Source organism: Ooceraea biroi, chromosome 13 (assembly GCF_003672135.1).
Source record: "Ooceraea biroi isolate clonal line C1 chromosome 13, Obir_v5.4, whole genome shotgun sequence".
In the NCBI taxonomy this organism is placed as follows: Eukaryota; Metazoa; Arthropoda; class Insecta; order Hymenoptera; family Formicidae; genus Ooceraea; species Ooceraea biroi.
In genome coordinates this window covers 1,843,481-1,858,252 of record NC_039518.1, presented here as the reverse complement: position 1 = coordinate 1,858,252, position 14,772 = coordinate 1,843,481, and the positions used below count along the sequence as shown (strand labels likewise).

Sequence of the window (14,772 nt, the reverse complement as noted above, 5' to 3'; positions counted from 1 at the left end):
TTGATTGACGTACACGCTCAAAAATACCTGGAGTGTTACGTATTCTTTCACATCCATCTATTATGCGATTTCTGAGATCTTCTTCATTTTGAATAGGTGTAGCGTAAACTAAAGATTTAAGCTGTCCCCATAGAAAAAAATCTACTGGATTTAAGTCTGGGGATCTTGCAGGCCATAAATGGTTTGATCTTTGAGTACCTCGACCGATCCATCGATTGGCAAACTTCCTGTTAAAAAATTGACCATCCCCACTCCATCTCCACCGCTGTTGACTCGTACTGCAAAAGCACGCTATCCGAAAAGTGAACGAAAACAGTGATGTACTTTTTTTGGAAAACAAAGCAGTTTAGGACATATGTTTATATGACCTTTTCTTCTTAAAATAAGCCAAGGAATATCCTCCTTAAGTTTGTCTACTTACTTAGGAAACACCCTGTATATATTATACAGAAATAAGAAATTAACGTTATTAATTAATCATAAAATATCTTTAACAATTTACTTTAATAATATTTAAATGCATACTTTTATAAATTTTATACTCACTTTATATTTTACTTATAATTTATACTTTTTATATTTTATACTCACTTGATTCACCGACTCGAGGAGGCTGCCGAGGCTATTCTGACTCTCCACGTCCCTCCACCGGTCCCTGTTGATTTTAAATCCTTGTGACTGATCATCCCTCCTGTGGTAGGATTCCGTGTGATCCAGCTTGATCTTTTTCGCGCCTCTCAATTCGTTCTCGCTCGTGGCCTTCAGTCTCGAACAGCACTCGACAAACAGTTCCTCGTCGAAGTTTAAGATCTTGCCCTGCCGTGGTTCCGTCGCTGACGCGATTTCCCTCGGCACGTCCAACGCGTTATCCTCGATCGCGTCCGTAGGTGCGATCGTCACTACGTCCGACCCGTGTCCCGACGATGGCGACCTGATGATGATCTTTTCGCCAGAGAACTCGTTAGAATTCGTCTTTCTAGAATTATCCTCGTGCGTTACTTGCTCCTCCTCCTCCTCCTCCTCTTCTTCTTCTTCCTCCTCCTCCTCATTGTTGGAGCTACTGTCTATCGAACTATCGGGAGTTTCGCGAGCGTAAAGCGGCGACATCCTTCGTTTACTAACATCACCGTCTTCGTCATCGTCTTCTTCTTCCTCTTCCTCCTCTTTCTCATCGTTGCCATCATTATCGGATTCTGGAATTGCCTGAGAATTTCCCTTCAGGAGATCCTTTGCCACCGGTCCCTCGTCCGCTAGACTACTGCAACGACTACGTGGCGACTCCTTGTTCTTTCGCCGGATGTCCTTCTCGATCGGTTGATCATCTTCCTCATCAAACTCGAGATTTCTCGCTGAATGTTTCCAAGTTTCGTTGGCATTTTCCTTTCTACTGCTTCTTGAAACCTTCCTTGACTGATTTAGCTTCGTTGACGAGTCATCGTGGCTTTGATCCATATATTTCGAGGTATCGTAAACGAAGGATTCGAGACCATCTTGCGTGCGGTTGTTCGTTTCCTGAATAGTTGCGTGTTCAAAGTCTCTCGGAATCTTCTCTACCTTCGTCTTGCCGACCTTGTGTTTGTCCGTAAATACGTTGCCAATTGAAACTAATTCGTTACCTGTTGCGTCGAAATCTTCCCTCTTGCGACTAATCGAATCTTTTCTCATTTTTCCACGCCCATTGCTCGTTCGCGTTTGATCTTGATTTTCCTCCAGCACGGACGTTTTCCAGCCGTTACCATCCGCTTGCTTAACGCTTTTTGAGTCGTTCGAGTGATTCCTGGCCTCGTAAAATTCAGTCTCTTGTTCCACCTCGCCTGTCTCATCGAGGTCTCGCTCAGTGGAAAGACACGACAACGTCGCGTTGTCGAAAGTTTTCCAAATCCTCTCGCCGGCTTTGGTTTTACTCTCCCTTCGCCTGTACTTGAACACGTTGAATTGCGACGGCGATGAGGAACGCTCATCCCGCGCGTTAGCACTCTGCCTCTTACGATAGCTCGAGTTGTTCTTCGATTTCCCATGAGCGTCGTGTTTGCTTCGAAGATTCTCGCAGTCTTCGGAGATCGCGTTCTTACTCTTTGATCGTTCCTCGTTCCAGTCTTTCTCCTGGTATTTCCTCGATTCCTTATCCTTTTCGTTCAAAGAGCCGCTCTCGAACTGGCTCTCCGTTTCTTTAATCCCGTCTACATTCTCGTCTTCCGAAATAATCGGCGACTCGTCGTCGAAGGTTCTCAGAATCCTTTCATCTGCTCTTATCTTGCTCTCTCTAGATTTCCGCTTAGTCGTATAGATCAGCGATGGTAATTCGATACGATCTTCAGGCATCGAGTCAGGATCTCTCTCTTGCTTCTTCCGGTTCTTCGATTTCCCATGAATTTCGATGCCGTTGCTCTTATCGCTGCCTTTCCTTCTGGATGATCGCTCCGCGTTCTTCTTCGTGTTGGAGCTCGAATAGCGCTTTTTGTCTTTCTTGTATCCGTTCTCGGGGATCTTTGCGGGCTCGCGCACGCAGAATCTCGCTTCCGAGGCACTCCTCGACGCATCCGTGGAATCATCCTCCGATCGTGACACCCAGTCGTTCAGCACCTCCTTCACTTTATCCACTTTCTCACAGCCGAACACTCGGCCGAACACGCTCTTCACAATCTTGCTCTTGTTCGAGGAAGCGGATTCGATCTTGCCCTCGTTCTCGCTGTCGCTCGACAACTCGGAGATCTTTGATGCCGCGACTCTTCTTCTTCTATTCTTGGACGCTGTTGATTTCTTCCGGTCGTCGTGCCGCTCCTTACTCACCGATTGAGAAGAACTCTTGAATGATTTCTTGCCGGACGATTCTAATCGAGTTCTTTCGTCGCCATCGTCGCCATCTTCTAAATCGTCTTTCTTCTGAGGTAGCGAATCGTAGGAATCTGTGACCCGAATAGCCTTGTCATCAGCGAGCAACGCTTCATTTTCGCTGCCTTCTGATGCCGACGAGAGTCTCGTTTCTTCAAGAACTTTGTTCTCGAGAAGAATCTCTTCTTCTACCTTTGTCTGCTCTTCTTTCGGTAATTCGGAAATATCTGTCGGCTTCTGGATTTCGATTTTGTCAGCATTTTTATCATCATCAGGTTCAGTTGTTTGCTGCTCGATCAATTTCAAGCTATCGATTGACGTTTTTTCGGTGGTTTCAGACAGAAGTTGGTCCGCAATATTTATGCTTGTGTCGTGAGCAGATTTTTTCTCTGATACGCATTCTGTATCTTCTGCGCTTATCTCTGATGGCGGTAATAGCTCGACTTTTTCCTTCTCTGACGAAGCGTGCAAAGAAAGCGTATTTGTCGCATGTACATTATCGATTGTTTCAACGTCCGTAAATTCTACTTTCTGCGCCGATCGATCTTCCGAGGTGTTCAAATCGGTGCGTCGGATCTCTTCCACATCTGATGGCTCCTCCTTTTTCGTTTCCGATAAATTCGATTCTAGAACGTGATCTTCGACAACGGATAAAGATTCAGTGTTCAATGTTGAAGAAGTTATTAAATTGGTTGGCGTTACTTTCTCGGCGATCGCATCAGAGCACGACTCGATCAGTTCCAGTTTCTCTTTTGTCTCGTCGCAGTTTGGTTTTATCGATTTGAAGACATCGCAATTATTTGCCTGCGCCGTGGAATTGCTTGCAATTTGTACAGGATTCTTCCTAGGCCTGCCTCTACTACGTTTAGGAGGCTGGACAGCCGTGTTAACACGTTGCATCTCGTGCTCTTTAATAGACGTATCTAATTTTTGATCATTGTCTTTTGATTCCTCAAGAGTGGCAACGCCGCTGCTTTCCTTAATTTTAGCCTCCTCGTAAACCGAAGTAACACTTGAACTTGCAACGATTCGATTCTTGAGTTTCGGTCTACCACGTCTCCTTTTTTTCGTATCGTTCGTCGAGTCCGGCTTCGATCCTACATGCAGTTTTTCCCGTGAAGCATTCTCATTTACTTCTCTTTCCGCTACGTTCTGCGCTTTTTGCGCGTCGCAGCTGTTTTCCATTTCATCGCTGTTAAGTTCCATAGGAATATCCATAAAATATACATAACTCTCAATGTCAGATTCTCCGTAGTGTGGAATAAAATTCTTGCTTCTCCTGGGCCTTAGACCGAAGCGATTCACCTCAGTCGAAACTTGAGTTTCCTCTTTTTCTTCGCTATCTGGTTTGGTGAGTTTTCTTAACGTGCTTCTCGTGGTCCTTGCGGATTCTGTATGTTGGTCAGACTTCGTATCGATCTCACACGTGGATAGCTTTGAGGAGTTGGTCTCTTCGTTCAAAAATTTAAGATCTGATGTTGTTTGGTCCTTTGCTTCAATTGTATCCAGAGATGGAATTTCTTTAAATACCTCTTTCATTTTCTCCACCGTTTCCGGTATTTTTTCCGTCGTGCTGCGCTCATGAAACGTCGTGGCGGTATTATTAGCATCCGAAAGTTCCTCCGAGTCTACTTTAGACTTTTCCACCTCAGGAGAGTCCAAGAGCAAATGTTCTTCCGCAAGGTTTTTCTTCTTCTTGTTTCGTTTTTTCTCGCCGTTTTTAATTTCAGAAGAATCCTCATGTTTCTTCTGAACCGGCTGGCTCGGAGTCGATGACGAGAGTGGTGTCACCTGATCGGTCAAAACGTACTCGTCATGGCTCATATTCTCCGTGATCTTGCAAATCTCCTCATCCAACAATTTGTCCTCTAATGTTTGTCTGCTTGCTTCAAGGTTTATCAGAGAGTCTGCCATTTGTCTGTCATCAGTGTCACCCATGTATGAAGCGCGTTTGTCCAAGGACTCTAAGGATTTTTGGATAACATCGTCACATTGAATATTCTCTGAAACATCCTCCTCCTGTCGATCGCTTGCTTCATAACTCTTCCAATCGTTTTCCTCGACGTTTGTGGACGCGCTGTCGTCAGCGGGCTCGACTTTATCCTTGCATTTCGCTATCTGAGACAGATGAGACTGCGACAATTTATGCTTCTTCAACGAGCTCTTCCGAGTGAAGCTAGTAGCGCACACATGGCAGAAAAATCTCGCCACCTCCTTGGTCAGTTTCTTCCTTTTCTCCACGATCAAGATCTCACCAGTTTTCCTGTGTACCACCACGAAGTTGCCGGCAGCGCGTTTCTTCGGGGTGACCGAGTCATCGGGACAATCGTAATTCTTCGATGCCGTTCGCTCTAACGGTGAACACGAGTCTTTATTCATTGAATCATCGGTTACAGATTTTTCCTCGCTTCGCGATTTCTCGGTTGACTCAAACTCTCGTTCAATGTCCTCCAAAGCCTTCGTGTTCTCCAATGACGCTCGGATGTCCATCGGAACATCAATGTCGTCTGAATCGGAGAGATCGAGATGCTCGTCAAGCAACGACTTAGTTTTGTCCGCTTTCGTCTCCGCGTTTCGTTTCTTGTTTTTCGAATCTGTGATAGGTGAAGCGATAGTTCGTACGTTAGCATCTTTTTCATCCCGTCTCTTCTTCTTCGCGAATCGCTTCTTTCTGAAATAGCTAGATTCGCTGGCACAGGAGCTTTCAGACAAATCGTCCGTGCTCTCGGCGTTCTGATTTGGCATGTTCGAATCGGCAAGATCGTCGTTCGACGACTGCGCCTTCTTGACCGTGGATTTTGTCTGGGTTGGAGAAGGAACGAGTCCGATTAAACCTGAAGAATTTGATCTCTCGAGCTTCTTCGCGTTTCTCGATTGTTGTTTATCAGTGACGCTCTTCTTGGCTTCTTCTTCTTGTCCGTCAGTTTTTTCGGGCAAATTGGATGCTTCGCTAATTTCTACAGGTTCTTCATTCGTTCGATGTTCCACAGAAATGCCTTCGTTGTTGCAGCGACCGTCCTCGGGCGGCAGCTTTTTCCTTGGCCCTCGTTTCTTCGCATTTTGCAACATGTTCGTCATTTCTGGTACTTTGAAGTGTTCCAAGCTGGCAGATAATCGCTCAGTAGAGTCCGTTACACAGGATTCAGACTCTTCGTTTAGTTTTGGAGGAGTTTTAGCAGGTTCGTCTTCCGGCAGTTCCAAATGCTCATCGGCTAATGATTTTTTCTTCGCGCTACGTTTCTTGGTTGTTTTCGAAGGTGTCGAATCGCTGCTTGAACTATTTATGTCTTGCGTTTCTTCGTGTTCCTTCGGTACTGTTTGCAATAAAGAGGACCCTTTTAAAGAAGCGTCTGTGTCCTCACTGCCGATTTTTATTGAGTGTTCGTCGGGCGATTGCAAAACTTTATCTTTAATGGATAATGATGATGTCTCTTTCGTCTTGTTACTCGGCTTTACAGAAACCTGCGGAGTACTGTCTGTAACAACTGCACACTGCGACTTCCTCTTCGATACACGCCTAGACGTAGGTTCTTTCGTATCAATATCCTTCTCTGTCTGAACCTTCTCCACAGATTTTTCGTGCTTAATGCTTTTTTCTAGAAATAAAGAAGATTCCGTATTCTCCTCAGCCGATTCTTTTAACTGAACGTCGGTAACGGTGGTTCTTTCTTCAGATTCGGTTTTTGCTTCATCAATAGATTCTTCAATGTTTGTCGTCGATTTCTTTGCAACATCGCAAATCGTTTCTGGAAGATAAGTGACTTCTTCTAAATTCGATTTGTCGCAATTTTCCGCAAGATCCTTTTCTGACCTCATCAGCTCCGAATCATTCTTCGCCGATTTTATTAGATCAAGTTGTAGCTTCTCGGTTTCGGTATCTACGTTGGAAATTTTCGTAGTCTCGTTATCTTCTTGCGTAAGCTCCTTTTCAATATTGCATGTATCTTCTGGCTCGTGAATGGAAGCGATGCTATCGTCGACTTGAAGTTTCTTTTGCGCTGTATTATCTTCAGCTCGTTCTTCGTCGACTTCTACTAATCGCCTTTTGCTTTTTTTTTTGGGCGAGGACGCGTCTTCCATTGATCTCTTCCTGGATTTCTTTCTGGACTTTGTACTTTCCTTTCCTTCGGAACTTGTTCCTCCTGTTAAATCTGACGAATTAAGATTCTCCGTTGAAGTATCCGTCGTTGATTGACTGTCATTTGTGCTCTCCAACGGAGCGGCAGTCGTCACTTCTTCTTTCACTGCCGAACTACTTTTGCAAATCTGCGATTCTTCGACAAGACTTTCTTTATCTGAAGCGCCAGTCACATCACATTGATTTTCGCTCTGGATACGCGTTTCAGTCTCTTCTATCGAATTTTCCTCGACATTGCCTCGAGTTTCCAGCAAATCCGTCGTACGCTCGGAAGTGACATCTTCAAGAGTAACTTTGCTATCTTGCAATGGCCGGATTTCGGAGTCGGCAATCGTCAGCATTCCCTTATCAGTAGATGCATTCATCGCGCTTTCGCTACTCTCTTCTTTCGAGACGCAGCTCGTCTCACCAAAATTCACGTTTTCCGCATTGTCAGTCAAGGTGGGTCCGACCTCATCGAGGATGCTGGTCAACTCGTCGGCCGCGGTATCCAACAAGGAACCTACTTCACCTTCCAGCAAAGCATCCTTCTGTTTTGCTATTTTCGACACGATCTTCTCCAGGAAAGAGCCCTTGCCCTTTGGTTTCCTTCTAGAGAGATCGAGGATGATATCGTTGGCGGGTGCACGCGCTTTAGCAGCTGCAACGTTCGGCGACACGTCAACCTTTTGACTAGCAAATGCGTTTTCGTCCTGCGTTTTATTGGGGCAAGGATGAGCGTTCTTCTCGTCATCCATGCGACGGCCGGCATTCGCCGCGATGACCTCGCCTTCCGTGGATCCCTGTTCGTTCCTGGCCAGAACCGACGATAATTCGCTAAACGTCGTATCTACCGCGATCATGTTGTCCGCGCTACCGGTGGTCGGCTGTTGCGCATTTCCGTTGCGCATTATTCTATCCGGATTATCTAGACTAGTTTGAACTGTGAGTACCTGAACGCTCTGCTGCGCCTCCGCGGGAATGTTCTTCGAATTCATACCCTCTGTCAAAATGCCGATGACGTTGCTCAAAGATCTCTTACGCGACGATCTCTCCCGGCGCGCACCCCACGTCTTCTTCGGTCGCGTTAACTTCAGCTTGCTGTGGACGTTCACGGAGGTCTCTAGGGAGTTCTCCTTGCCACTGTCGATGGACAAATTGCTCGTTTCCGATTGCAAGTGACTCAGGTTGAGATTAACCATCGCGGAATCCGAGCGATCGTCAGAATTGCTATCGGTCTCGTCGTCGCTTTCGCTTTTACTATCGGCCTTGTCTGCGGCTCCCTCGAGTTGTCCATCGGTTTCCTTCTCGTTGGATGCTTTGCTCACGACGCAGCCCTGTTTTTCTACTGTGCGCACATTAGTTTTTTCAGCCTCCCCGTCGATCGACCTGTTGCGACTGCGACGTTTTTCTACCATGCCGTTGCCCTTTCGTGAACTGTCGCCTTCACCTTCCGAGCAGGGCTCGCCCTTGGTGTTGATCTTATTTTCAATATTAACGTTGTCGATTACGATTTCCTTTGTTTTAACGCCTGCTCGACTATCTCTTCTGCTCGGATTGCCCTTTTCGTTCTGTCCCTCGTCGTTAGTCGCATCATTCTCCGAACTTGGTTTTACATCGTTGACGCTTCTCTTCTCCATGATCTTCCTAAAGGATTTCTTGATTATCTCGAGCTTCCTCCTCTTGCTCTTCGAGCCATCCAATTCGTCATCGGGTTGTCGCGGGCCGTCGTCGCTCATTCTCAACCTCGGCGCTGATTGCCTCAGACTGCGTCTTGGGCCAGTTTTGTTACATATGACTTCCAATATTTTCAAAATCTGCTCTTCGCTTTTATGCGAAGACAATAGCTTCTTCACCTCGTATGCAATATCCGATACTTTTAGTTTTTCTAAATATTTCTCTATTCGTGTCTTCGAATTGCTTTGAGTTTCCTTCGCTTCCTCTTTCTTCGCTTTTGAATCTTTCTTACTCGCGTCGGCTTTGGATATTTCTTCGGCGCTATTGTTGACAGAGAGATTCTTCCTATTTTTCGCTCTTCCTTCCTTCAGTAACGCCGAGCTATTCTTCGACGTCCTGTTTCCTTCAGTTGTATCTTCCTTGTGCTTTGCTGTGTCCTTTATCTTTTCTTTCGACTTTCTCCCCCTTACCGATTTCTGTTCTTTCGCACTATTTTCCGGCATTGTCTCGCAATCAGCATTGCTCGCGCTTTTCGAGCCGCCCAGCTCGTCGTCGGACTCTCGTAGATGACTGTCGTCGTTCGCCTTCAATTTCGGCGCTGACTGCCTCAAACTGCGTCTTGGGCCAGTATCGTTAGACGTGACTTCCAATATACTCAGAACATCCTCTTCCCTGTTGGATGAAAGTAGCTTCTTCACCTCGGATGGAACGTCTGACACGGGAGTGGTCTTTACCACTTCCTTTTCCGATTCTTTCTCCGTCCGCGTCTCAGTGTTTCCCTCTTTGTCTTTTAAGACGCCCTTTGCAGAGGCCCGCGATACTTTTTGTTCCTGAAGAGACATCGATGACGACATCACCGGCGACAGAATAGGTAGATCGTTTACCGACTTATCGGTATATTCCTCATTAGAAGAGACTATCTGCACGGCGGGTTCCAAGGTAGGCATCTTGTCGCTGTCCGACGACAGCCGAGTGACTCTTCGGGGCTGGACTACTTCGGCCTTCCTCAATTTCTGCATCGTTTTCACTTTTGATTTGCCGTCAGCCGAGTCAGCGCTTTTCGGTTTCCCGTCGTCCAACAATTTCGTTGACGAGCTCTTATTCGGATTTCGGGCAAATTTGCCATCTTGCGTGCGTAACTGTGACTTCGCTTTGATAGACGCGTTCAAGGACGCTACCGGGTCGATGGCACGTTTCCTCCTCGCGCTCAGCGTCAATTTGGTCTTGCTCTTTACCCCAGAAATCGTCGTTGAGGTCGTCTTCTTGCTGTCGAAAGAGGCATCATCGTTCAATTTCGGTGTTGCCTTCGCGTTCTTTGGTGTACTCTTTGGGGAGAATATTTCGTTATTCGCGTCATTTTTCGTTTCCGATACGACACTCTTCAACTTTACAGGCCTGCCCTTCAGCTTTAGGTTCACCAGCTTCCCGGTACCTTTGCCTCGAAATTGCTTCTTCGCCTTGACGTTCTCCTTCTTGCCAAGAATCTTAGGCCGGCCGACAAGTCTTAGTCGAAAGGTCTTTCCGTCCAGGCCCGAAGTCTTATTGCCAGTCGATTTTGACGTACCCTCCCTGAGCTCTTTGGCATCTTTCTTGTCCCCGTCTTCCGCATTGTTCTTGATCGCGTCAGTGCCCGCTCTTTTATCGATCTCGTGACACTTCTTCACGACGCTCTCGATCACCGCGGATATGTTGTCGCTTCGACAGCGATTCCGTTGGATCGACTTGGCGTTCTTCAGCAGCTTGTTTCGCAGAGCCGTCTTGTTGCGCGAGATTCGTGACGCGGATAAATTGTCACTGTCGATTATGCCAGGTCTTGTTCTGGTCTGCACCTGTTTTAACAAAGTCCAAAGATGCTACTATAGCACACCGATATCGAACAGATATCTATCCTGATTTTTATTCAAATCAATTTCGTTTTGCCGTTGATAAAATTCTGTGATAGATCTGGCAAAATTTTTTTATTTTGCAATCATACCTTAGATATATTAATTTATCTGCGTGTGTGTGTGTACACAAATATATATATATATAATGTATCAATATGTAAGTTAAATATAAATGAAAAAGATATTAATTAAAATAAGAAAAATCAGCGTTTTTTTAAAGAAACTGAGCGTGTATGCGGCACAAAAATTGTTCTGTTTACATGACTGTGTGTGTGTGATTATTTGTGTGAATATGTGCTTCGTTGAGCGTACGTGTTCATTAATCGATGCCTCTATTCATGCGCGACGAAGCGCGCAAGGCAATAACGCTTTATCATTATTTCAACGAGTCTCGCGTTTTTCGTGGCACTTCCTCGATTATTCGAGACATTTTTATTCGAGATAAAGAAAGTCATTAAACGTATATTATACTGCCAATATCCAAATTGAGTATTCACTTTAAGAATAATTGTATTTGTATTGTATTCGTAATATTTTTTCTCTTTATGATTCTTGATATATCAATTCAATTTTAAGCAAACGATTTTTTCATTGAGGCAGAAATAATCATTGTTCGGCGTGACTAAAATTACTCACTTTACGAAGCCTGCCTTGTGATCGTATTACGTTGTCTTGCAAAACTTTTCTCGTGGCCCTCTTAGCCGGTAGATTGGCTAACATTTTCTGGATGCTTTCACCTGAAAACAGAAAATTGAAGCTAAAGGCGGCACCAACGTGGAAAATGTCCCTCATAGTTTTTACTGAAATTGTACCTCGATTGTCTCAAAGTGAAAAAGAGAGTCTTGAGTGACTCTCGTAATTATTACTATTTTCTGTACAATAAGAAACATCGCAGTCAAAGCTATAAATGTCACGTTAGAATAAATGTTTATAAAGCAAAGAATAAAATGTGAGAATAAAATTTTGTTCTTACGGTCGCTGGGTCGGACCCTGGGCCCGGTTGGTGCCGGCTTCTCCCTAGGGACCAACCTAGGTCTGTCGGCAGTGACGAGTCGCGGTTGTTGCGTTTGCGAGTTCTGTATGCTCCTCTTCATGCCGCGCTGACGACGTCGCCGGCTACGGCTGCCAAACGGCCGCCATTTGCACTTTTTCTTGTTGCTGCCGGTGAGACCGAGCAGCCAGGCGTGATCGCCGCCGCATTCCAACATGTGACGGTGCAGCTCGGCCATGCATAAGCAGCCTTTGGCGCACTTGGTGCACACCAGGTCGGTGAGTGCAGCGTCACGCGCTTCCTCGGTGGCCGCGCATTGTCCCGGTAGATACAGGTGCTTGTACTGCTCGCGCTGATCGCCGGTTAGTTCAAAATGTGTGCACAGGACGCGCGGATGCATAGAAGCCTTGTGATCCTCCATCTCCTTCAGCGTCATCTATATCCCATAATGATGTATGTAGGATATATATACATATACAGGGTGTCCCATTTTATATTTGTCAGTAAAATATTTCGATACGACGTCGTTTCAGAGAAAAATGTTTCAGACAAAAGTCGTTTGGTTCGAAGGGGGCAAGATGATGATACTCTCAATTTAATTGTAGATGGCGCCACTTTCGAGATTTTATCATGGCGGCCATTTTTTAAATGGAAGTCGATTTTTCTCTCTAAGTAAAAGTTGTAGCTGACGATGAGGCGAATACAACGGTTTTTTGTTTTTTGAAATTGGACCATTTTTCAGTGAGTTACAGCGTTTCAAAGTTTATAGCGTCTCTCCATGGTAAGAGGCAAGGGGACTCACATTAATAAAGCACCCCGAAGGGAACAGAAACCTACTACGTCCACGCCGTTGTTCCTGAGTGGCGCTAAAAGTAGGATAGTTGATAGAACGGTACACTTTGGGTAATGCAAATGCCGGCAGTATTGTAACATAATATTTAACGAAAAAATACTTTATTATAGTGTTTTGAAAAGCTCTCGAGGTAAGCTACAAGACTGTATAATGAGAAATAAAGAGATCCATTAAAAAAAAAGTTAACCTTCACATAAACCTTGACAGGTGCACCCAAGATCAAATCAGTGGCAGCATCTTATGTCCCCCTTGAAGTCATAAAACTTTTGTAAGAAACATTTTTCGATACAAGATTTGGTTTACGTGTATACTTAAATTATAAAACAGTATACTTTGGAACGCTGTAACTCACTGAAAAATGGTCCAATTTCAAAAAACAAAAAACCGTTGTATTCGTCTCATTATCAGCTACAACTTTCACTTAGAGAGAAAAATCGACTTCCATTTAAAAAAATGGCCGCCATGATGAATCTCGAAAGTGGCGCCATCTATAATTAAATTGAGAATATCATCATCTTGCCCCCCCGAAGCCATATAACTTTTGTCTGAAACATTTTTCTCTGAAACGACGTCGTATCGAAATATTTTACTGACAAATATAAAATGGGACACCCTGTATACACACCTCTCAAGGAACTCCTTTTATAAAATAATTTTATAAATTAATGCCTTTTATAGTTATCATTGAATCAATTAGTTTAATTATCCGACCTTTAACTTTAGCTATTCGTTTAATTGCAATATAATTGCAGGACACCTTCTTATTCATATATATATATTGATGAGTTCAACGTAGTTCAATGAACGCTGAACATTGCCGTTGCGTCGCGTTCCCGTCTTGCCCCCGTCTTGTTTCGATCGATACGAATACGCGGCGTTTCAATTGGCGTAAATGAGATTAGTATGACACGGGGAAGTCGTCTGCGCGTATGGTTTCCTGCTCGCTTGTTTTTCCCCCTGGGAATTCTTTCGACGGATCGACGAGTTGCGCGGTCCCGTCGGAACGGAACGGAACAACTAAGCGAACGAACGTCATTGTCATTCGTTGCTCGAAAAGCCGAAGGTGAAACGAACAATTTCCAATTCGTTACTTAACTTATTACGGATTCCATTAGATAATGATTTATCCCTGGGTTTAGTAGATCAGAAGTAGAAAGTTGCAAATAAATTGGCGATTCGGATGACTCGCCATGAGCGCATAGTATCAGTGCGAATGTATCGCGCGAATGTCAAAGATCAAGTACGCCGCTTGATAAATTATCTAGACCACATCCGTACCAATTGAAATGCACCGTCCGCCACGCGACAGTAACACATCCCGAGTCACTTACACAAAGATTTAGACATTGTTTATAATTTATACTCGTTCTTGTTTACTTTAATGACTACATTTGCGATGGCATGTAATTGTACCTCCTTAAAATAAACTTTATATTTAACACTAGATTTATCGTCAATTTGAATTCATGCTTAAAGATACAGAAGTCACGAGGATTATTTTCTATCAACGAGAAACCGAAAATCGAAAACTAAAAACCGAAAACCGAAGTTTAACGAATCCGTCAATATGACAGATTGCAGTAAAACTAGATGTACAAACAATGTCCGTAAATCTAGTGTTAATGTTATTTTTACACTAAAGTACTTATTATATTACTACCATTATTATTTGTAAAATTGTTGTAAAAAAGCTTAATAATAATTACAAATTTTTGGAGTAGTCCGAAGTATCGTTTCCACTGAATAACTCAATTATCAAACTAGGTATAGTATTGGGTTGGCCAAAAAGTAATTGCGTTTTTTTATATAAATAAAAGGCGAATTTTTCATGGGAAACAAAAACTTTATTAAACAATATATTGTCCATTTTGTTTGATTATCTTTTGCCATTTTTCAGGCAACTTCATGATTCCGCGCTCAAAAAAGTTCTTATCTTTTTCAGCAAAAAACAATTCCAACAACGATTTCATATCCTCATCGGCAGTAAAGGTTTTACCATTCAAGGCGTTTTGCAAAGAACGAAACAAATGGTAATCTGATGGTGCCAGGTCTGGCGAATATGGTGGATGTGGTAACACATCCTATTCAAGCTGCAACAATTTTTCACGAGTGACCAAACTTGTACGTGGTCTAGCGTTATCATGGTGAAACACAACACCTTTGCGATTCACCAATTCTCGACGTTTCTGTTCGATGGCATCATTTAATTTATCCAGTTGACGACAGTATACGTCTGAATGAATGGTTTGATTCCTTGCAAGCAGCTCAAAATACACAGTCCCACCAGACTGACAGCATAATCTTTCTTTGGTGAATATCTGCTTTTCAAGTGCTTTCAGCAGGTTCATCACGCTTGCTCCACCATCTTTTTCGTTTGACGTTGTTGTAGACGATCGATTTTTCGTCGCCTGTTATC

The 14,772-nt window shown here is 44.1% G+C and overlaps 1 protein-coding gene across 2 annotated transcripts in view; it reads right to left on the bottom strand.

Annotated features, from left to right (window-relative positions):
* LOC105286400 overlaps positions 1–14,772 on the bottom strand; it is a 62,165-nt gene that overhangs the window by 8,681 nt on the left and 38,712 nt on the right. For both annotated transcript variants that reach the window (XM_026974725.1, XM_026974726.1), the window contains exons 5-7: positions 11,486–11,939; positions 11,149–11,249; positions 592–10,455 (exon numbers count right to left, since the gene is read on the bottom strand). In XM_026974725.1, the coding sequence (XP_026830526.1) occupies positions 592–10,455; positions 11,149–11,249; positions 11,486–11,939 (10,419 nt within the window). The remainder of the gene's footprint in view (positions 1–591; positions 10,456–11,148; positions 11,250–11,485; positions 11,940–14,772) is intronic.